Below are 24,255 nucleotides of genomic sequence, written 5' to 3' on the forward strand. Positions count from 1 at the left end.
ACTCCACACCCCACCCCTCCTGCAAGGACACGTGTCACACTCTGCATCACCTGGTAGTGCTGCTGTGGTAGTGGCTGCTGCTGGTGCTGATGCTTCTGCTTCAGCTTCTTCTAGTAGCTCTAAGATTAGACATGATCATTGTTTTACTTCACAATTAAAATGGTTCACATGAACAGGTTACTAACAGGAAACATCACATGAAACTTCTCACATGAACAGGTTACTAACACTGTGATTGAGATGCAGATCAATTTTTTCTGTTACAGAAAAAACATTGCCTGTCCTGCCTGCAAGCACCAAAAATTTCCTCTTAAGTTTCCACATGTTCTTTAGATGAAGAATAAAACATCATGCTTATAAGCAGTTGGCTCAGAGCCTGTCACTTGTTCACCTTGGTATCCATCAGTATAAGATCATTTTGATCATAATTAGTGGACACAGATAATGCCCAAACCTCATGTGCTCCATGACCAATCTGCTCCCCCAGTCCCAACACACATTGTTGACAACTTATGCTGACCTGACAACAGCTCAATGGATTCTTTCATTTCTAGCTGAATTCCCTGGAAATACCATTACACATTTAATGTGTAATGCCAGAAGGCTCCCCCTTGCAGAGAGACTTCTCTGCCACCTCAGAAGTGCACCTAAGTCTGTGAGCAGGTCAATGGGAGTCACTGGCTACAATATCCTCTTGAGGACATCTCACACTTGCAGTGCATGGACCTCAGCTTGTTAGCTGGAATACACTGGTGGCTGCGTGTATTTGAACAAACACTACCCCAAGCAATTTCATTTTGAGGGCCAAATTGGCCATGGCATTTCAGCTAACTATAGTCTACCTCTCTAAAAAGTTATAGTTTCAGCAGAACATAGAATTGTTCACTGGAACAAGGTTGTGCAGTTACTGGAAAGCTCTTGCTTACTAACTGCTACTGTGATGGATTTAAACCTACAACATAGGAACTCTCATCTAAGTGTGTTGCTCCATCAGGATCCTAAATTTCTCTGGGACTCTGCAGCTGAAAAATACAAAATCAGAGTCTTGCATTTTCATACCAAGTCAATGCTAATCTTATGCTGTTTAAATGTAAATTTATCCCCCTGCCCTCAAGTTAACTGTACATACATGTTTAGTCAGGAAATCTTAATGAGACATACACAGGCAAGAGTTATACAGTGACCTTAACAACTTGGGGCCTCTGCCTCTAAGACACAATGTAGTAAATGAATCTTGGTAGGTCACAAAAATACATTTGTCATCAGTGTCTCAAATACTTACGATTGTTAATCACAAGTCCTGGAAACGGTCTGGAAAAAAAAAAAATTACTGATTCTAAAATGCACTGCATGGCATTTCCTCCCAATGTAACCTCCCCAGACCTTCTATAACCGAGGTCATGCTAAAAAATGAAAAGAAAGGCAAATAAAGCAGAAGAAATAATAGCTCTTAGGGACTATGGTTCTTCAAAACTAGCATTTTGAAAAGTAACATGTATGGGAAGAGCTAAACCCTTCCCTTGGTCACTGCTACTTAGCAAGGGGTCACCTCTTCTTCAGGGTTCAGTTCAAAAACAAATCAAAGTCTTTTTGGTTAGAATATGTCATAGAATCACAGAATCACAGAATAATGAGGTTGGAAGAGACCTCTAAGATCATCGAGTCCAACCTATGCATGATTAAGGGTTGAGAATTCAGACTCCTTAGTAAAATCTAAGAAATTTCTCTCTCTAAAGATAAACTGAAGCTTTTAAACTCCTGTGAAGTCATCTATGATTTGCGAAGTTACAGAAATGGATCAATTTTATATTTTCAACTCCTCCTGAGTATGATTCCAAAGTTTGATCTGTTCTGCTTCAATGCATACTAATTAATATTGGATATGTGTGTGTGTGTGTATGTCTATGGAGATATACACATACAAATGAAATTCCCTTATATTATAATTGGACAATATTGTATTTTAAAATATTGAATAGAAACCAATGAGCTTTTGTTTCAAAACTTGATATTATGACTGGAAAAGCAAGGCCCAGAAAACTATAGGACTTTTTTTACATATTATGATTAGATTTGAACTCAAAAGACAGCTTGCTGTAATATGCAGTATTAGTAATATGCCTTTTGTCATACTAAATTGGACATGTCCTCCTTCATTCATGCTAGGAACACCTGGGCTTCATTTGACCTGACATATTGTAATCCAAAAAGGGCCAACATATTTTTAAAGATGTTCTACAACTTCTATTCTCTCACATTTATTCCAGCTATGGGCCTGTACTCACAATCTAATTAATGGCAACTACATACCTAATGACAGTAAACTTGATAAACTCTGCTGATTCCAAAATCTTCCTCATTGAGCTGAGTTCCAGATAACTGGGTGCTTTAAATGCCACACCTGGAGGCATTCCATCCACCAACACACAGCCAGGGTTGTTAGTGATTTTTCTGTATGGAACTTTCACAGGAAAATTCATACCAGTGGCTTCACCTAAGTGAAGAGAGAGGTCGTGTTTATTTTCAAACCTACAGTATTTATGATTACATTGAAGAAAAAGCCCTCAGATGATTAAGAAACAAATTCAAACCATGCTTTCTATCAGATCTGAAACGATGAAAATTCACTTGACAATGAAATTATTACAGTGTTAGAAATGGATTACACTCACAAGCATTACTATGAGAGCATTAGTCACAGCTCCAACAGAATCTGCTATTAGAGAACAGTACAGAACAGGATATAAAAGGAGATAGCCACACAAAGGACATCAAAGCATTTCCTGCAATGCTATGAAAAGCAATTCAATGCAGCACAAGTGAAGGAATTGCAGATAAGGAAACCCAGGTCATTGCTACTGTACAATGCAAAATAAAAAAACCAAACAAAACTATACACAGCAAAAGGGTTAAATTGCATTTTTAAAATTACTCTAATACCAAGTATTAAGAGGTCAGGATTATGAAGCCCTGAGAAGAACCATGGACTGCCAGCAAAATAAATACTTCATCCATGCTGACACAGAAGAAAGGAAAAGGGAAGGGGAACCCTGAAGCAATCTAGACTCTTAGGACTTTGTTTAATACACCAAACTGTCTACATCACTTACAAAAGATTCTTTTTGGAGTCAAAGCACAACATTCATATGCAATTCTCAAATTTGTTCATTTTAACGACCATATACATCATTCACCGTGAGTGAATATTCATTCAGTAACTGCAGTATGAACAACATTAATTGCACTCACACCTATATAAAAACATGGAGTAAGAAGCAATTACCAAATTTCTGGCTAAAAAGCTCATTTACTTGCTCTCTCAATTGTCTGGCATTTTCTGCTTTTGGCAGTGGCTCACTTTCATCATCTGGAAGAAATTGTTAGAATGTCATGAGAATTAAGCACAGATTTCCCCCCCTGAAGCTTGTTTATCCTTGCATGTTTACTCAAAGCAGGTATACCCAAGAGCTTCTGAACAGGCACAGTCTTTGTTCCCCATTTTAGTAGTAACACCAAATTGTAGAAATACACACAAGTAGATGGTTGCTAAGGAATTACAGAATCCTAGAATGGTTGATTTGGAAGAGACCTTAAAGATCATCCAGTTCCAAACCCCTGCCATGGGCAGGGACACATTCCACTAGACCAGGTTGCTCCAAGCCCCACTTAACCTGGCCCTGAACACTTCCAGGAATGAATTTAGAAATGTCTAGAGATGATTTTGTAAAGTAATTTAAACCAACAAATTGTATTTTACTTTCTTATGGAACATCGAATGGTATGTAAAGGTAAAAGCAAAGTGATCATTCAGTGGATGGCCATAGCATGCAACAAATAAAGCAGAAATTGGTGTTAAGACAAAGCAGTTCAGCCTGCACAGTCATTCAGTTCAGTTCAACTACTAACATCTGGAAGTTGCCAAGAACTGCAAGTCAATACTTAAAGTATTGCATCATAAAAATGTGGATCCTTCTTAACAGGTGGTTGGACTAAGAATATTCTAGAGATGTCACTGATGAGTGTTAGATAATATTTAACATCTCAGCAAAACCAAAAGTTAACTTATGTTCTTTCTTGACTGTACTTGTACTTCAGCAAACCAGCTTGACTGTAGGAAAATATCAAACTAAGCAGATATCATGAAGAATATAAGCACAAGTATTATGATGTCAAACCAGCCAGTATACACACCTTTTATGGTTACTTTAACAATGTTTAGGTCTTCAACACTTGCAGCTGTTTTCACTGCGTTTTTTGTGGTCCTTGCTGTATTGGCTGTACTGGGGGAATTATTTTTTCCTAAGAGGATTAATTTAGAAAACATTTATAGAGAGCTCAAAATCTTCAGTCTCATCTATAAAGAAAATATTGCAAAACAACAAATATTGGCAAAGTTTTCAAAGAGGGCCTAGTTTCAGCTTCAAAATGGGAGCATCTATTCCATGACCTACCTACCTGACACAATTTTCTACTGGCTATCTGCACTCCTGTCTCTGGTGCGTGTGTCATTTAGATGATCTACATACTAGGAGTAAATAATTTATCTCTAGACCTGAATAAATCCTGTGAATCCTACATTACTGGCTACATTTTAATAGCATGTAGTAAAGAATACATTACAGGCACAATTATATGTGAATAACTTTAAAAAATTAATACTCCCTTTTTAGAGCTATATTTAATCTGTAACTGGTAAGTGCTTATCCCATCTTAAAAATAAACAAACAAGCAAACAAACAAAGCAACTGCAATGTAGAATAAATCTTTCAGGAATTTATTAACACCATGCTGCTCTCATAATTAATATTCAATCTTTGAAATAAACTGTTATCTGGAAAGCTAAGCAGTTGCAAAACTCACCTTGGGGGCTTCTATCAGAACTTTCTTTGATAGCTGCCTCAAGCATCTCAGGCCTGCAAACAGATTGAACATTTTACATACAATAATAAAATTATAACATCAACATTAAAGAAAATCCCATTTTCTAAAAATGGCAACTAAGTGATATCCTCTCAGCCAAGGAGACAGTCAAGAATGCAATGACTGAGAGGCTCCATAACTTCCCAGAATCACAGAATATTAGACTGGTTTGGGTTGGAAGGAACCTAAAACCCATCCAGTTTCTTGCTCCTGCCGTGGGCAGAGACACCTTCTACTACATCAGGCTGCTCAAAACCCCATCTAACCTGGCCTTGAACACTTCCAGGGATGGGGCAGCCACAGCTTCTCTGGGCACGCTGGGTCAGGGCCTCACCACCCTTCCCAGTGAAAATTCCTTCCAAACATCTAATTTTACCCTGCTCTCTGTCAGCTTAAAGCCATTCTCCCTTGTTCTGTCACTACCTGTCCTTGTAACTTCTCTTGCCACTGTTTCTGCACTGGCACAGGAATATCTAAGCCTGTTCTACACAAAAGAAAGAAAATTCTTACAGCTCTCATTAAAATAATCTCCATTCCTCAGCTCTCAATGCACAACCAACAAGCTTTATGAGCAGCCCATAAGTGATCCTTGCAGTAGGAACTAAACCAGTGATGTGATAATTGTGATGGATTAAGAAATATGGATTTGCTCTTCCCTCTCACAACAAAGTCTAAGAGTCTTTCAGAACAAAAAGATTATTGTATCTTGTTCCACTGGCACAAGAGCTTTCTGACCATTTCCTCAAGTACTAAAAATATTCCAGTGTGTATTTTATAGAGTAATTTAGCAACTTGGCAACAGAATTTCATTTTTGGGTCTACATTTCAATTCTCATAGAACAGATTATTAAAGACATATGGGAATCTTACTTTTTAATAATAAATTTTATTTTGGATTTATTTCTCAGGATCTTCTCTAGTCTTGGAATCCCAAAAGTTGTAGGCTGGCGGAAGGGCACCCCCTCAGGTAGCCCTTCCACGTGGAAATCCTCTGGGTAGGAATCAAACAGTGCATATGGCACCTTCACTGGCTCACTGCGTCCCAGCGCCTCCCCTGAAATGCAACAGAGCAAATGAGGCACCAGTTAGGCAACTGATGTGTACAGAAATAGAATACCTCTGGCAAAAATGCAATAGAGTAGTTGGCACATGTATACTTGATTAGGTAGAACCAGCAGGCTTTGCCTTTTTTGGTGACAGCTATGAGTCTGCAGGAAGAAAATTAACAGTTTCAAACTTAACTCGTTCTGTTGCAGTAAATCTCACTGTAATTTGCTGAAAAATAGTAATCTGCATCCAGCTCATGCCACTGGCTTGCTCTGCATGTATGACTATCCTATCTGTATGCCACTTTTGTCTTAGGGTGCAAATGCAAGATGTGCCTGGAGGTGTGCATTCTGTCACCATCTGTCAGAGCTGGGGCAGTTCTCTGCTGTTCTTTGGGCACTTTTCTTTATCTCTTCCACAACCAATCCTCCCTCCAGGAGATCTCTTCTCTTCATGGCCACTGAGTGTCCCTGCATGGCTGAGAAAATTCCAGCATCCCATGGGGAGAGGCTCCACCCAGGGGAGCAGCCAAGCATTCCTACCTGGATCCAATCTGCCCTTGGAACAGCACAGCAGCCTTTGCCCACTGCATTCCCAGAGGAGCAGCTTTCTTCCCCACTGCATTCCCAGAGGGAGCCCAGGCCCATCCACAGCAGCCCTGGAGCTTGAGAGGAAAACTCCAGCCTTGTCCAGGATCCTGCTCCAGCAGAAGCACAGCTGGCACTGCAGGAGGGCTGAGCCCCCATGGAATGGCACTGCTGCCACCACCCTGACCCACAGCCTGCCAGGGCCTGCTCTCACTCTGGCAGTGGTTTGTTTTGTATTACTGCATTTTTATTTTTCCTAATAAAGAACTGTTATTCCTATTCCCATATTTTTGCCTGAGAGCCCCTTAATTTCAAAATTATAATAATTCAGAGGGAGGGGATTTACATTTTCCATTTCAAGAGAGGCTCCTGCCTTCCTTAGCAGACATCTGTGTTTTCAAGACACACTTTGTTGCAGGCAATGCATTCTGCCTCTTTCTCTTCTAGAGAACAGCACCAAGGACAGGTGAGATAAGTGCTCTTGTTCAGAAACCCACACTCAGAAGAATAAGAAGCCATGACTTCCAAAAGTCACTAGTTTTCAAACAGCCTGCACTAGAAGAAGTGCTAGAATATAATGGAGCACATTTCTCCAGATACCACCCAACCTGTTTTGAGTCATGCAGAGTCATACGAAGTCCCATTTACAAACAGAGTGATGAAAGCTCAAAATGATGTGCCAGTATGTGAACTCACTCTGTCTGTGGATCATTAAAAAAACTGTAATCCAACTACAACTTCTCCATTTCCAAACCCAAGTAAAATAACAAGTGGAAATGTGACACTGGATTGCAAGCACGTGGGAATGAACTCAGATGGGAAACTGTAAGGTACACAAGGATTGCAGGACCTCTGGAATAAACATATGAACACCTCTCATACATCCATCTAACTGCATGTTCATAAGAAAGGCATCTCAGTAAAAAAGAATCAATAAACATACCACATTTTTCATTAAAAAGATTTTCAACTTTCTGCTTTAAGTCTGTGATTTTCGCATTCCACAAGTCTGCCAGGAAGAAATTGGAAGAATTAGAACAACACTCACACAATGAATCAGTCTTTGAAAAACATTTTAACAACTGTTTAATAAATTATTATGCTTGATAACCAATTTACTATAGCAGTAAAAATGTGCAAAATGGCTTTCATTCTGCAAAACTATATCCACATCAATCCTCATTTTCCTGAAGCTTTGAAAGATACTGCCACTAAATAAAGTAAAAGTGATTAAAAGCAAAATTAATCCAAACGTGATCCAAATTTACTATAAGATAGCAGAAAATTTACTCATCTGAACCAGCACCCAAAATAGTGGAAGAAAGTTCCTCATATTTTCAATGACACAGCCCTGAAACACATGCCTCTCTCCTGAGAACTTTAATCTCTAGCACAGTTTCTACTTTAGTGGTGAGATTAAATGTCCATTTAATTTAAGCATTTTACTTGTGGCTGCACTAAGTGGGCCATGGCTGGTCTACAAAACTAAAACCTCAGTCTAAAGTTTAAAAAAGTTGCAGATTAAAACAAAAACAACAACCAAAAAAAAAAAAAAAAAAAAAAAACCCAAAAAAACCACCACCAACAAAAAACAAACAAACAAACAAACAAACAAACAAAAACAAAAACAAAAAAAACAAAAAAAAAAAAACAAAACCAAAAAACCTTAGGTCTAACAGCAACAGGAAAGTCCAAGAAAACTGTATGCAACTCTGACTATGAATACCACCCATGCCAAATCAGTATCTCATTCATTCTCAATTGGCTTGGCAGGAGTAAGTAATTCCTTTCTTACAGGTTTTTTGACCATACAGCTAACAAGAAAGCATAGGGGACAAAAAAGATAAAGCAAATAACAGCAAATTCCTACACAAACATAAGCCAATAAACTCAGAATGTAAGTATGCTGAAAAAAAGATTTAGTGAGGCATAGAACTACTTACAGTTACTTTGAATGCAGTCACTCATCTCACTTGACAATGAAGAATTTTTCTGGATTGCAAATTGACCCTGCTTTTAATACTGAGATTTCTATTCCAGAGCACTGCACTAACAGGCCTGGGCCTCCATGGCCAAAAAGTTTTGGCCTACATTCATGAACACAACTACATGACTTTCAGTCCTGTCCAGCTTTTCCTTTACTGATTTTCCAGAAGTGGGAAGATCAGTCATGGCAATCATGCATAATCAGCTCCGACAGGTCATGGCTTATTAATGTCAGTTCAAATCCTTCCTGGTCCCTACATCCCACCTAGGTATCTCTGCACAGGGATGTCAGTATTTCAGATTTATGAAAATAAATCTTATGAAATTTATGCACATTTCAGCTGGGTTTATGCACTCGGTGGTACTTTGCACCAGAAAAGTCCTTCAAGGGTCTGCAGCATTGTGTAGTAACAGACCAGCAAAAATCTAAAACTGACTCTGCACCTGAATCAAGAATATCTAATGGATCTGGGCTGCATTTGTACAGCATACTCCATGTATCATCCAGGATTTCTCTACTGCAGATTATTCCACATAATGAACAACTGAATGTACACAAAAGCGAGGACTTCAGTCATTCACTAACTGTATGTCAGAATATGAACTTAAAATATCTGATATGTAATCCAGGTGTTCCATACCAACATTAAAGGAATGCATGTGTGCCAATTCCCTCAACACTTACCAAAAGAAAACTCTCTTCCTTGTTGCTTCAAAATGGTATTGGAGCCATTGGTATGAGAATCACTTTGTTCTTTTTGAGGACCTATGAAGAGACATTACATATATAATGCAGAGAGCAGAAACAAGACATCATACAAAAAGAACAATGCATCAAACTTGATTACTAGAGAAATCTTCAATTCTGAATCAAGAGTAGAATTTTCAAAAAGCCTTTAGGAAGTTCTAGAGCTGTATTTAAGCATTTAATGCTACTGACCACATCTGTGATCTCTCTGCTCAGGACTACATCATTTCCCACATCTCTGCTTGGAATAATGGGCCAAGCAAGCTGCCAAAGTGCAACATTTTACCTAAGCATCATCTACACAGTATCCAGTTTGTTTCAGAGATGAAAAACAAAGGTGTTTTTATATTGAAGTGTATCTGGAGCCTTCAAGAGTTTGCTATATGAGGTGTATGTTACTTAGGAGCTATGAAAGCTTAGAAGAACAAAAAATATAGAAGAATATAATAAAAGAACATCAGAAGAATATTTATTTCTTCCATACTGTCTTCAATAGTAACTTCAATCTCCGGGACACTTGAATTTTCTGAAGAACTTCGTGACCTTTTCGGACTCCTTGGACTACTTCCTGGAAGCCAGAAGAAAACAAGGTGAAAAGCACAAATTTTGCACACCTAACAAAGGAACAGCTGTATTCTAAGAATTCTAACAGACTGAACTAAGTAGAGTCTGCATAGTAAAACCTGAACAATACAGTGATGCTCACAATCTTAAGAAGTAGGTTTAGAGCTCTTGAAAAAGATACACTTAGATTTTCCACTAATTCAGAACAAAAGACTTTGGTTTTTTCTAAGTGTGAAGGAGAGTTTTGGTACTTTTTATTATCTGAAACCCCCCAACATTACTAACATCTGAATTTTCTACAGAGAAAAGATTCTTTTATTCCCTTCTTATAAAACACCACTATTATTTACAGCAGTTCACAGCTCTTAGTTAAAAATGGTTGAAGCCATTAAAAGTGAGATAAAACTTGTGAAAATTGAGTAAATTCCATTTTCTGTACTAGAATAGTCAAGTAAAAAAGCAGATATATTTATGGTTTGAGTGTCTTTCTCAAATAATAGCAGATTTAGAGGCTACTATGCTAGACCATCTTAAATAATGGCTTTTATTTACAACACCTGTATTTTTCAACCACAGAGATCTCTCAGTCTGCTAGGGAAGCAGAAAGGAAGTATTTACAAATGGATGGCAGCAAATAATATTTAATTGTTTACCTTTTTTCTTTAGTTTACTAGCCAGTCTTAGAGGCAAATGGGAAATGATAAGCTCAGGCCTAGAAGTTGAACAGAACAAATCCAATCAATTGCAAGACAAGTCATACAGCAAAAAGCTACCAATTTCTTGGAATTCAGTTGAGTTTCAATTCACATAACATCAGCTCTCTAAAAGGAAGTTCTGTTAGAAGCATGGATGACTCTTCATCTACTATAACAACAAAAAATTAGAAAATATAAAGCTGTATTTTCTATTCTGCAATTTTCTTCTGGGTTTACTTCAAGCAAAGAAAAATACAGAGAAAGAAAAAAAAAAAAGAAGGAAGAAAGCCTCCATGTACAAGACCATTTCCCCCCCTCAATTCTTGATGCATGAAACACACAACATCTACAGAAATTTAATGAGGAATATATGTCCTTGTATGAGATAAAACATATGTGCAAAATATTCTTTGTGTTTCATGGAAGCAGAGTTTAGGTAGCATTTAAAGCCTAGAGTTACTGGGTAAGCCAAATAACTTCAAAATCAGAGGTAAAAATAACTAGATCACAAACTTACTTCTTAATAACAAATTTGATTTTGCTACTCCCACGGATGATTCTTTCAAGGCGTGGAATTCCAAACCATGTGGGGCTCCGGAAGGGGACTCCTTCTGGCAAGCCTTCAACGACCAAGGACTCAGGGTTTGATTCAAACACAGAATAGGGAACTTTCACTGACTCTGAAACCGCTGAAAGCCCCAGAGCTTCAGCTGAAAATAAAGATTAAATTATATATTACAAACTTAAATGGGTGGAATTTTATCTCAAGTGATTTTAAGAATCTTGTCTTACAGAAGCTCTGCTACTCAAAGCAAAAAAAAAAAAGAAATATTTAAATATATTTGAACAGATTCCCTATTATTTTCTGTGGAGTAACTGCAAATGGGAACTTGGCCCATCTTGTTACAGATGATATCTAATATAGGCCTACAGTGCCTAATGTTTTATTTTGAGAACTTCTTTTCATCCAAAAGCTTTTGTGCAATCATCTCATCACACAACTGGAAAAATAATGGCCTAGGATGCTGTTATAGAAACATTTATGTCAGTTATAGGAAAGAGTGAGTAAAACATAGGTAAGAGGAGTCAAGATTACCATATCTGTCCTAGTATACTTCTGATGCTGAAGTAAATACTGTAAAATTTAAACAGAGGAGTTTTAAGATGCAGCAGCATTACAGAACAGTTCATTTAGCATTTAACTTACCAAACTTCTTACTAAATATATCTTCTACTTGCTTTCTTAGCTTTGTGATCTTGGAATTCCAATCTTCTCTCGCTGAAAACCAGAAATAGGTGTCAGAGAATCACCCAGCTCTAGATACAGAGGTACGTTTGAGCATACTTCTTTCAACTTAATAACATGAAATCTAACAACACAACTACATCTGATTAGACAGGGACACACAATGAGGAATGATTATTAATAGCAGCTTAAATGATACACGTAATTTCCTCTACATAATGAAAAAGCTATTTAAATGTAGTTATGAATTTCAAACACTGACCCTAGCAGAACAACTTGTTCTTCAGAGCCTTCAGATGCAGGAAGAAATTATTTTAGTGGTTCTTACAAAACTGGAATTAATTAATCATAGTGTATATAATAACATTCTTTAGAGTAGAACATGAGATTTTAAAGAATGCTTTGCTAAACATTTTGATTAGTCCCAGATGGCAGGAGAACAAGGAAGTGCCTTAGATTTGGGATGAAATCCTTTTGCAAGGCTATGGAGAAGAATGTAATTCATACATCAGACTCTTTTTCCCTATAACTCATTGAAAAGTATGGGGATACGAACTGTTCAAATTTTAATATGAGCAAAGGCATCTATGCTAAAGCAAGCAGATGCTGAAGTAGCTGTGATCCCATGAGAAGTTTGAACAGAGAAAGAAGAGTGATGAAGACCCTTTGCCCTAGGGAAAGAAGAAGATCTCTGTTCCCAGAGATGAGGATCATCTCAGAGATATATAGAGAATCTTTGGTCGTGAACAGCTCATCCTTAAAATAGTACCCCAAAAGTTGACATGGCCCATAAAAGCAGCTGTGGGAAAGCTGTGAAAGGTGGGAGGGACTTCATGATTGCAGATTCCCAGGCAGCTGCTATTCGTAGAAATTAAAAGCCATGAGAGAACTATTTTCTTATGGAGAAGTCTCCTCAGCATGACAGGAGAGACTCCTCTCCCTAAGTGAACTGAAGAAAGACTATTCTAGGGGTGATAAACTGACTGAATTGTTTCTGTATGTTGTTAGTGGGAAAGAAAAAGTTGTAAGGGGGGGAGAAGTGTTCTGAAGGTTTTCTTTTGATTTTTATTATTCTTTTAGTTTCTGTTAATAAAGTTTTCTTTATACCCTTTTAAAGTTTTGAGCTTGCTTTGCCTTCCTCCTAATCCCATCTCACAGCAGGAAATGATTAAATATATTCTAGTGGGTGCACTGGCATTTGGTCAGCACCGAACCCACCACACTGATTTGGTGCATTGGCTGGGAAATCTCACACTGGCGAACCAAAACCACTGTATCTGTTCTTTCAGAAAGAGGTTTTTATTAGCTGGATGTTTTACTGCTGTCACTGGCACATGCTCTTACTACTTTGAAGAAAACCCAAACTTGATGCTGCCTGTTCTTGCTCCACAAGAAAAACAGCCTTTTCTATTTAACTACCCTCTTACTGAATATGAGTTTTTTCCTAAAATAAAAAAAAAATCCACAATACATTGTGATGATGTAAGGTGACTACTGCTTGCATGATTATTAAATCATATTAAATCATATCAAATCATATCCCTTCTTTTTATTTTTTCCTCCAGCAAGCTAAAAACATAGGAAGCACTGAATATTGGTTTGTGTTCTTACTACATGCAGATTCGGACTCCTAAAAAACCCAATGAGATCTGGATTGCACATTCCTGTAGTAAGAAAGCACCAAGGCACTTCAATTCAAGGCATTCAGATATAAACCCCAAACTGATTCTTCTCCCTTTTAAAGGCTTTCAAGAAGTCCTTACAATTCCTTACCAACAGAGACTTGAAAGAGCTCAGGGTCACCTGTGAAATCCCAAGGGATACCAGACCTTTGATTCAGGCCAGGACAATAACTCCAGTTCGCTGGGGCTCTGAAGGTGACCCAGCCTAGTTATTCAAAGGTAGCTCAGACTGCATCAGGATTTCACAATCCAGGAAGCCATCTACATTCACAGTGATCAGTTTATTCCTTCCAACCCTCATGAAGAATATGTCAGCACACCCATCAAACATGGGTTACTTCTTGAAAAATCCTGCATTGATCTAGATGCATTTCCCCAACCCTTCCATTCCCACTTGGAGACAACACCTGTCTTACCTTGAGGATTTGACCTGGACTGAGTAACTTCAGTTGAAGCGTGACTTAGCAGCTCTGGCCTGCAACCAGAACACAAATAATCTGCTTATTCTTGTCATAAATTAAATACCACTACCTATTATGACATGAATTGAAGAGATGGAATTTTTCTATTATGTTTTTCACACCTGTCAGCATGCTAACAGATATGCAAAACACATTCTGAAATATTTGTCTGGATTGCAAATGTCCACTTGATGATGCAGAATATTCAATTTGCCTATTTGGTAACTAGAGACCAAATGCTTCATGAGTTAATGAAACCAAGTGCTTGATTACACACAGAGTGTTTGTTTAGACTATTTTTTTAAAAACCCTCCATGTTTAGACTTACCTTTTGATCACAAATTTTATTCTGTCGCCCATTTTAATTATTTGTTCAAGGCAAGGGATTCCATACCAGGAGGGACTCCTAAAAGGGATGCTCTCTGGCAGCCCTTCAACATAGAGGTCGGTCGGATGAGCTTCAAATTTCTTGTATGGAACAGCTTTGGGCTCATTGCTCCCCAAAGCCTTGGCTGTTGGAACAAAATACATCCAGTAACTGGACAGACTGGCCAATCAACTGTCATTAAAAGCTAGCTGATACCAATTCCTCAGGCTGTAGCAATTGTGCTCTTAAAATGTGGAACAGTGCAGGACATCTAAATCCAACAAAACCCAAGTCTCTGCATGTAAAAAATGTAAAAAATTTGCCATATTGTATGATGTTGCTGTTGGGCAGTCACAATACCAGACTGGACTGTTTACTGGGGCATAATACATTTGTTTTATCCAAAGTTGTTCATCTGTTATAGAGTATAATGAAAAAAAAATTATTCTAGGTCTTACAAAGTTGACTTTTTTTTTCATATTGGACAGAACATAAAAATTAACCCAAAAATGTTTCAATACTAATTATGATGATATTGTGGTGGATATAAGTAAACGGCTGTTTTATTCACCACCAAAGGAAAAAAATCCAAATAGGAAGGAATTGAGAGCAATCAGAAGAGCTGTATATGTAAGACTTAAAATTCTTTTTAAACTATGAATTTTGTGTAAGCAGTAAACTAAAACATTCTTTTTCACTGAACTTCCAGAATTTTAAATACTTGGAAAAAAAATCTGAACAAAGGTCGCATTCATGCAGACGTTCAAAGGAAGGAATGAAAGCAACCTTCAAGAAATATAAAGCCATGCAGAAAAGAAGATAATAATACTGTACTTACCATACAATTTACAGAAAAGTTGATCTACTGTTGTTCTCAGTTTGGTGACTCTGGAATGCCAGTCCTCTTTCACTGTATTTGAGACTGACACAGAACAAAACAAATATTCCCTAATTATATTAGTTATATTTTCAGTTGTTCAGTTTATACAATGCATAATCATCCTGCATTTTCAGGTAACACATAAATGCTGTGTGTAAGAAGTATGGATTCAATGTGGAACTAGAAAAAATGATCATAAAATAATGACAGAATATTAAAACTGACAAAACTCCAGTGAACCAGTGACATCACTCTTGCTACAAAATACACACAGTGTATTGGCCTGAAGAACTGCAGTACTTTCATCATCCACCTCCAAACTGCAGATTCCACTTGGAGTTTTTCAATGGTTTCATTTCCTGAAGAATTTATTGATATTCAGTGCAGAATTAGGCATGTGTATGGGATGAAAATTTGCTTTTAAAGGCTCAAAGCACATGTAATGCAAATCACTTTTTGCTCCTGACTATGTCTTTGTGACCAACAAGTGAAGCTTCCCAGTCTCAAAGAAGACATTGGCCAGCTGTCACACCGTGTGTTTAGTCAGAATGCAAAAGCAATGACTTGTGTTCCATACTTGCACCAGACTGGGCTATCAGCATAAGCACCAGCTGACACTTCTCCAGCCACTCCTGAGATCCAACTGGTCTGTCTTGCAGCCAGTATCCATCTTCTCAGAGTCTCAGGACTGAGGCCATTCTACAAAACTCTCCTGGACCAGCTTGCTTCCCACAGGAATGCAAATGAAGATCATATACAAAATACAGGTTCCATACTCATCCCATTCCTTTCCTGCTGGGGACACAAGCTGTCAGGGCCTATGGACAGAGCAGGAATTGGACATGGAGCCACAAGGAGCTGAGAGAGCAGGGGCTCCATGGCTCTGTCTCCTGAGATGGCAGTGGACACAGGGAGCAGCAGAGGACATAATAAATTACTGGGAAAGAGGGAATCCAAACAGGAAGAAAACTTCAGGAAAGGAGGCTCAGACAGCTCCTGTCTCCTGTGTTCTCTGAGATGTTATTGACAGCTCCCTGGGATGCTCTCTTCTCTTATTAGAGAAGATGCAGAGGTCACATGCACCTCTATCAAGTGATAGCTAGTGATGACAAGCCACATAAGCAACTGTTCAGAAGCCTGTACCGTAGAAATTGGTTACCACTGGTTTTCTTAGCTACAGGGGTTTTATGAGTTGAGCAATGTACTTGTTTTGCCTTCATAATCAGTACAACTGTATTAAAAATTACTAAAACAACAGAAAAAAGGCTAATTTTAAAAGCCACATAAGAGTCCAGTTAAAGCTAAGGTTCAGTTACTAGCCTACCTATTATTTTTGTAGTTGAATTTTGTGCTTGAAGGTACAGTAGGTTATTAAGACTCAATACACTAAGTTAACTTATACTTCAGGAAAAGCTTCCTGCACACATGTTAAATAGACATCCTTATGGTATACCTGCTTTGTTTAATTTAGATCCTTAATATTCACTTAAATACAGTCTTTGATATACTTTTTACAACAGAAGACTATGGGTATATAGGACAAATAGGAATATCACACTGTGCTTGTACAACTCACACATTTGAAAACCTACCTGTTGAAACTGTATTGACCACTGGAGCACCTGTCGAATTGAGAAGTTCAGGCCTGAAAGATTTAAGGTGCATATTTCAACAGTGACAGACACTTTGAGAAACTAGCCTCCAGCTACAGCCTCAAGTTACTATTTACTGAAGGATCAAAACCAAACAACCTCCCAGGGGACATCATGATCCCCAGCACTAAATTCCAACTAACACCAAAGTATCCTAAGAGCTGACTGGAACCCTACTGACAAAACATTTTTCATACCCAATACCCATATCTGGTGACTGTGAGTATCTACCCATTTAATGGTGACGTACAGCTTCCATTAAACTTACCTCTGAGTTGTGAGATACACTTAATCAGAAACAAAGATACAAATTAAAATTTTAATCTCTAGAAGAGTAAACTTCAAAGCAGACACTTCGGTTTCCAAAATAAATCTAATTTTATCCACAGTTGAACAAACAAAAAATTAAACATTTTGATGTTTCTCACAGAGCCAAACTAGATTTTTAGCTGCTTTGGTTACACATTTCAAAATCAATGAACACCAAAAATTAATTTCTGTAAACAACTAAGACATATTTGACAAAAGCGGGTGCCAGCATTGCATAACTGATTAGATCTATGTATGATATCTTATTTTAAATGAGACACAAGGTAGATCTACACTTCTTCCTTTTCTAGTTACCTGCAAGCATTAGGATGATAGAAACTTACTATGTTCCTCTCAAATGGAAGTAACTAGCACCCGTGGTAAAGGCAGCATGCACAGAGGCAGGGGCTGCCACTACCCCCAGTTCTGAGCCTGACCATTGCAGTCAGCAGATTCCTGTCCATTTCAAAAACCTTGGATTAGGCCCACCACTGAACACAGGAAAACATCAGCTGTTACTCACTGAAGCTTCCTTTAAACTTCAATCAGTCTCCATCAGAGATCTCCTTCATGTACACTACCTGATCCACCTCCAGACACGCCAAGGACATCTAAACCACAGGAACCAGCAGCTATGTGTTGGCCTCAAGCTTACCCTGGGAAATGCTTTATACAAATACAGCCATAGACACCTTGATACAACATTCCAGCAAATTTAAAAAAAAAAAAACATAAGCTGAAATTAGGCCAGGATTCTCAAATAGGATCAAATATCCAAAAGTCAATGGCTTTCAACATGTATTGCAGTTGCAGAGATGTGAACAGTACAAAGAGGTCTGCCCCTGACAAGAAGTCCATAATATTGAAGAGATCTGTCCAGAGATCTCTCCACCACCACTCTAAGTGGTCCACTGGTCTGATAAGCTGAATATACCAGAGTGGACATAACTAAAAACTACTCCTTAGTACCATAAATTAATATGTCAGTAGAAACCAGTTTGGAATTCCATGAAGAAGAATGAAGCAAAGTGGAACCAGCAGAAGACAATGAGTAATGTAGAGACAAAAATGTAAGTCCTTACTTTTTAATCACAAACCGGATCCGCTCCTTTGCTAGAAGTATCCTCTCCAGCCGGGGAATGCCGTACGTGGCTGGACGCCTGAAGGGAATCCCATCTGGCAGCCCTTGCACACATAAATCTTCTGGATGTGACTGGAAGGTTGTGTATGGGATAGACACTGGACCCTTCGCTTTTATAGCTTCAGCTTTAATGAAAAAGGAGAATAAAAACATTAGACTAGCTTGTGGCTCTATTCAATTACCTCTTTGATATCACTCTGATGAATGTTGTATTTAGCATACAGGCAATAACCCCTCAGCACAATTTAAACATTCAAGCATTCATGTTGTGAGGGACTTTATTTAATAGCAAAATCACTTTGATTCACAGTAAACAAGCTGCAACCCTGCAAACATATGCAGATCGTCCTCTTTTCCCTTCATGTAAACATTTAATAGCAGTGACCGCACCTGTTAGAGTGAAGATTCTCACTATTTTGGTTTTGCTTAATAGAGCATTTTGAAAGATTAAATTATTTAGATCTTATGACAAACCAAGCATATTTCAGTTCAGTATCTCTGTTACTATTTGTTACTACTATTGGCTTACAAGTCATTAATGCCTTGGAGTAGGGGCACATACCCCTTCTTTTCAGCGAATTCCTGAAGTTTCTGTGTATTTTAGAAATCCAAAGAACCACTAATGAAATAATAAATACACTTCTAACTCTGCTGAAAAAAGCATGGCCCTCCTAATGAAATCTTTGAAACAAATGAAAAGCAAGTAACTAGCAGCTTGGGAAGGGGGGCATACCCCACCATTCCAGATTTCCCATTGCTGCCATGGACTTCCAGACATTTAGCAATGTTTTATTTAATGATTATTTCCTTTTACTTTTTGCCCGTTGCTGTTTTCCTTGCAACTAGACTGTTATTTTTTCACTTACACCTATTGAAGTGTAGTATTGCTGGAAAGGGATTGTTAATACCATAATGGGACGCAACTCATTCCATAGTGTCTACCTCCTAAATTGTCTTAAACCAACTTAATTTTCTTCAACCAACTTTGCTATGTGCAAACATCAAAATCAAAACTAAAGCAATTCACTAAGAATGATGCTCATTTCTAGAGCAATTAAAATACAGTGAATAAGATTCTGAACTGTATTACCTTGGTGCAAGTTGCTTTCAGTGAGCTGTTTAGATGTCAGATGATAGTCACATCCCAAACATGTAGTAACTCAAAATCACAAGGTCTATTCTGAAAGCACTTCCACTTTTCATGGCAGAGGCACACCAGCATTTATTTTTAAATCTTTGCTGATGCTGTTGTAGTTTGTGGTATGTGGACACAAAACATATCTAAGTGCAGCATTTGGAGACAAATTCCAAAGTCTAATATATCTGCTGCTTTTTCTTTCCAAGAGCCATTAGGATATATAATTTTTGCTTCACTGTAAAACAATCAAAATCAAAAATGAACAACCACTGAGTGGCAGCCTCTCTTCAGCGCCACTCTAAAGTTTCTTTCACTTAAAGACTCAGTGTAATTGCAGAGAAAAGGACAGCTCTCTCAAATGTGGGTGCCCAAGATACGTGAGCACGCAGGTGCTCCAGGAGACTGAGCACAACTGAAAAATAAATTCAAGTTTCACACATTGGTGCCAAACACAGATATCCCATTATGAAATTACTCTGCTCATCAAAAAAACTACTTTCCTCAATTTTATGTCTTCTAACAGTATTTAGCCCTTTGGTGCTGTCAGTTCTGGTGTGCTCCTGAGCCAAGAACAAGATGCATGCCGAAGAGCAGTCTGTAACTTGCTGTGACAAAGGACTACAGGCAATGGCTTGGAAAGGTGTGTAACACATACCATATCTTTTTTCAAACAGCTCTTCAACTTCCCTTCTCAAGTCTGAAATTCGTGTATTCCATTGGTCTGCAAAGAAAAGAGGAGGACATGTCACACTACAAACAAAAATGAGAACCTCTTGTAAAATCTGTGTTACCACTAAATGAAATATGAAGTGTGTACTTTTACTTGCATAAAGGTGCCTGCTGAGTACAGTACAGATTACAGCTTAAAATGCATGGATACTTAAAAAAAAATGTACAAAATAAAATGTTAAAGATTACTTCTGAAAGATGCATATTAAATGAAGTTTAAAAAAACCACAACAAAAACTAGGTTAAAGTAACTTCCAAAAATTATTTCTCTCTTTGATGGCTCAGTCATCAGCTCTTGCTGCGTCCACGGATAAAGGCAGTTTATAGGTGCTGTTGAGAGTTATCTAGATACGAGTGCTGAAAAGCTTGATAAAGCTTACAGAAAGTACATGGAGTTGTATTGGTGGAAATCTGTACAACTACTGGATCAGGAGGCATCTACCATTCTCTACTTTAATCCATTATTTCTCCAAGTCCTGGTGCTGCAAAATACCCACAGAAGTCCTATTTCTGAAAGAAAATACACCTGCAAAAAAGAAGTTAATGCAAATCCAAATTGGTGCATCCAATTATGTTGTCAATTATATGTCAAATAATAAAATAAACAGTGGAAGCCTATGATGATGATTATACTGCTGCAATTAATGGACACAGAGCCCAGGGCGCTTAAATGAATTCTTGCATTAACATGTCTCACTCCTGTAGCACAAAATTACCTAAAAGCTTTTCATAAAACAAAGCAGGGAAATAAAATCATCTAGAATCTTCATCTTACCAAAATTGAACTGTATTCCTTTGCTTCTCCCACTATTGGCCGTGTCGTTAGCCGACTTGGGGCTCCTCTGTCTTTTCTCATGGGGTACATAGTCATCATCATTATCTAAAGCAGAAAAAAACAAAATCACTTGAGTTTTGTCCAGGCAACTCGAGTGCAACACTGAAATTCAAAACTAAAACAGAATTAAGGAAATCTGCTTATCAATGCAACAAATTTTGCAATAAATTACTTACATGAGTAACTCCAGAAAGCTCCTGATCTTACCTGTGAAGGAACAATTTGTTCCTTCAAAAAGGTCTGAGTAAAGCACAGGAGAGCAAAAAACAAAACTGCTTCTGTACTTCCTAAGGAAAACAACATTGCCTTCTGAAACAGGACTGGGCATTGCATGATTGTAAAACAACCATGCAGCAGCAAAAGGAATCACAGAATAAATTGTGCAGATAGGCACTACCTTTGGTATCTAACTGGAAATAACATCATTCCATACTAGATCACAAAAGACAGTACCTATGTTTTGTCTTGAAGAGCTCAAATGTTCTAAACTCACTTTCAAACCAGTCTAAAACCAATGGGTGCCAATGGAATTCATCAAACTGGTCAACTCTGCCTTAAACACACACAAGTGGACACACAGGAGAACAGCAAAATTAGCAAAGTGCCAGACAGTGGCTACTCAGCCTGTCACTTCCCAATGCACCCCTACCTTCCTTAAGCTAATGAGCTTTTTAGACTGCCCAATTAACAATTCCTCCAACCTCAGAGAGAACAAATGGTTAGAGCAGACAAAGAAAACTAATATCACATGCAGAAAAACATGCACCAAATGTCACCAAGCAAGAATACCTATGTCTAAATTAGCAAGAATAATATCACATATGGACATATCTTGTACCGATAGAGCTCTCTTATACTCTGTCACAGAAAACATTTTCAGAGCACTTTTACTTTTGAGGTAAAGGCCTTCACATGTAAGCAGAATTTCATGACTCCTCTCATATAAACTTTTCTGTTGAGGTAATGTTGGAGTTATTTCCATGTTGCATTGTAAAATGGTGAAAGTATTGCCAGAAGTGCTCACTTTCTCACAAACGTCCTGCCTACTTTCTAAATTGCTGATTGGCTGCTCCCAATCTAATTCCACAGCAAGCACTGCAAAAGCCAATCTCAGCTGTGTTTTAAAGCAGTTACAGGACACTCATTCTCAAATACAAGAAACACAGCTCACCTCCTACCAACATCCCAGCATGAGGACAGCATGGACACGGCTTAGCACCTTTAGAGCCATTTAGATGACAAATGAATGACGTGGGGTACTGACCTTCACTAGTGAGTTCAGCCTCAGAAACCTCACTTGCTTCTGATGAGTCATGCTGGGAGGAATCTGAAAGACAGGACTGCTCAATGATTGACATGGACAAGAATTTCAACCAAACACTCCATGCCCCTGCATCTAAACCACGTTGTCAAAGAAGCCCCTTGCATTCACAGCATGCCATAAAAATAGAAGCAAACAGATTTTACCATTAGCCTTTGAGCAATTCCAGACAAAGGAACACTCATAGGTAAGAGACTTGTGCAAAAATCTCAAAGCAAATGACAGCAAAGTTCTGGAAGAAAACTCCCAGATGGGACATTTCTCATTAAGACACATTAAACCAATCTTGTTAAACAATGAAGTACCTTTTTTTGGACAACATATCATCATCATTAGGTCTCCTCTGATCTTTAGTAAATACGCACAGCTCCGACCTAAGAAGCCTTCTTCACAGTTCTAAATTCTCTCATTCACAAGCACTGGCTCCAGGTTCTCAAATATTATTTTGTTCCCTTCAAAACAATTTCTTCTGACACACACAACTTCAACTTTCTGATTGCTGAATTCCAATCACACCGTGCTGCCCACTCATCCCATTAAGACCACCTCAGAATCCTTCATCAACTACAGCAAACCTGGGGGATTCCAGGCACACCATGGTTTTGCCACTTTCACCATCTTGCCAAAGTTACCAGAGGGGAAAAACAGTGAAAACCCTTGTTATATATAACAAAATAAACCAAATCTAAAGGTGTTCTTTGATGGAAACAATCACTTGTGCAAATCTGCATCACTGGCTGTAGCATGCAGACAAAATTCTGGAAGAGCTTTAAATGCCTTTTCTGTGTATTTCTTTACTAATACACAGATTAAACCCAAGACTCCGTAAATTTCAAACACTGCCACTGATTTGTCTGTCTCACTCCTTTTTGTGAGGATGAGCAATAAATAATTTTATTTTTCAGAATCCAGACAAGGCTGCCTACTCTGTATGCCTATTTAAACCACAAATTAAATTTAGGTTAGATTGTTACCTGCCACTGCCTCTAGATCTTTTCATAAATATCAGCCTTCATGAACAATATCTTTATTATATTTTGTTGTATATAGGTAAAACTTTATAAAGAGAAAATATGGTAAAATCACGCCTCACACCTCCTACTTTGGCTAAGCAGTCAAAGACTATGGGCAAATGACTCAGCCAAATTAGAGATAGAAATCATGTTATGTAACCATAGTGTGTTTCCATCAGAGTGTATGGTGGTTGGTTGAATTAAGATTCTTATGATTTAAAACCATCTAACTAATAACCAGCTAATTGCTTAAAAAGGCCAGGTTTTTACAATAAATTGGCTCACCTGTGCACCTGCCCAGGAACCCTGCATCACTTCAGACCCTCATCTCACACTATTCAGCAAAGCCATGTGCAACTTTCCACACTTCTCTTACAGAAACTTGCGAAAAAGAACAGATCTCAGAAAAAGATGTGTTACAAAGCCTTACTCTGACTCAAAGGGACACACTCAGCATCTGTAGCTATACAATTCTAGTCAAAACCAAGGCACAGTCAGAATATTGGTCACTTCCTATCACACATCCCCTTCCTCATGCTCCCTCCTCACAGTCAGGTATAAAGCACATGGCATTATGCTGAGGAAAACAAACTACCTACATTTCTCTCCTCCAATGACTTCAGTTCATACTGCAGCCAGCACAAGCAATGAACTTCATTCTCCTTGATCAGGAGAATTGATGCTGAATTTCATTTCATGGTACCCCTAGCTATGGTGATACCTACCTTCCAAGCAAAACTAATGGCATTTGCAAGAAGGAGCACTGCTGTTAGCAAAACCTGCCTTCAAAAGCACACAAGCCAGGCTGGAGAGCCACGTGCTCAGAGCAAAGCCAGCAGCACAATGATGTGCTTTTCACATCCTGCCAAACCACTAAACTTTGGGTGATGAACACCTTAGAAATCCCTGTCATGACTTAAAATAATGAAGACTA

At 38.2% G+C, this 24,255-nt stretch overlaps 1 protein-coding gene across 11 annotated transcripts in view; it reads right to left on the reverse strand.

Moving 5' to 3' along the window:
- GTF2I (general transcription factor IIi) overlaps window positions 1-24,255 on the reverse strand; it is a 92,786-nt gene that overhangs the window by 5,792 nt on the left and 62,739 nt on the right. For 10 of the 11 annotated variants that reach the window (XM_053995392.1, XM_053995391.1, XM_053995389.1 and 7 more), the window contains 21 exons: window positions 22,252-22,314; window positions 20,928-21,032; window positions 20,079-20,144; window positions 18,227-18,410; window positions 16,776-16,828; window positions 15,142-15,225; window positions 14,265-14,448; window positions 13,892-13,950; window positions 11,755-11,826; window positions 11,065-11,257; window positions 10,506-10,564; window positions 9,773-9,856; window positions 9,226-9,306; window positions 7,498-7,563; window positions 5,791-5,974; window positions 4,861-4,913; window positions 4,192-4,299; window positions 3,284-3,367; window positions 2,311-2,494; window positions 1,283-1,311; window positions 51-119 (listed from right to left, as the gene is read on the reverse strand). In XM_053995392.1, coding sequence (XP_053851367.1) covers window positions 51-119; window positions 1,283-1,311; window positions 2,311-2,494; window positions 3,284-3,367; window positions 4,192-4,299; window positions 4,861-4,913; window positions 5,791-5,974; window positions 7,498-7,563; window positions 9,226-9,306; window positions 9,773-9,856; window positions 10,506-10,564; window positions 11,065-11,257; window positions 11,755-11,826; window positions 13,892-13,950; window positions 14,265-14,448; window positions 15,142-15,225; window positions 16,776-16,828; window positions 18,227-18,410; window positions 20,079-20,144; window positions 20,928-21,032; window positions 22,252-22,314 — 2,064 coding nt within the window. Of the gene's footprint in view, window positions 1-50; window positions 120-1,282; window positions 1,312-2,310; window positions 2,495-3,283; window positions 3,368-4,191; window positions 4,355-4,860; window positions 4,914-5,790; window positions 5,975-7,497; window positions 7,564-9,225; window positions 9,307-9,772; window positions 9,857-10,505; window positions 10,565-11,064; window positions 11,258-11,754; window positions 11,827-13,891; window positions 13,951-14,264; window positions 14,449-15,141; window positions 15,226-16,775; window positions 16,829-18,226; window positions 18,411-20,078; window positions 20,145-20,927; window positions 21,033-22,251; window positions 22,315-24,255 lie in introns of those variants that run through there. The other variant, XM_053995396.1, reaches the window with a different exon arrangement.

The sequence above is a fragment of the Vidua macroura genome, chromosome 20 (assembly GCF_024509145.1).
Source record: "Vidua macroura isolate BioBank_ID:100142 chromosome 20, ASM2450914v1, whole genome shotgun sequence".
NCBI lineage: Eukaryota > Metazoa > Chordata > Aves > Passeriformes > Viduidae > Vidua > Vidua macroura.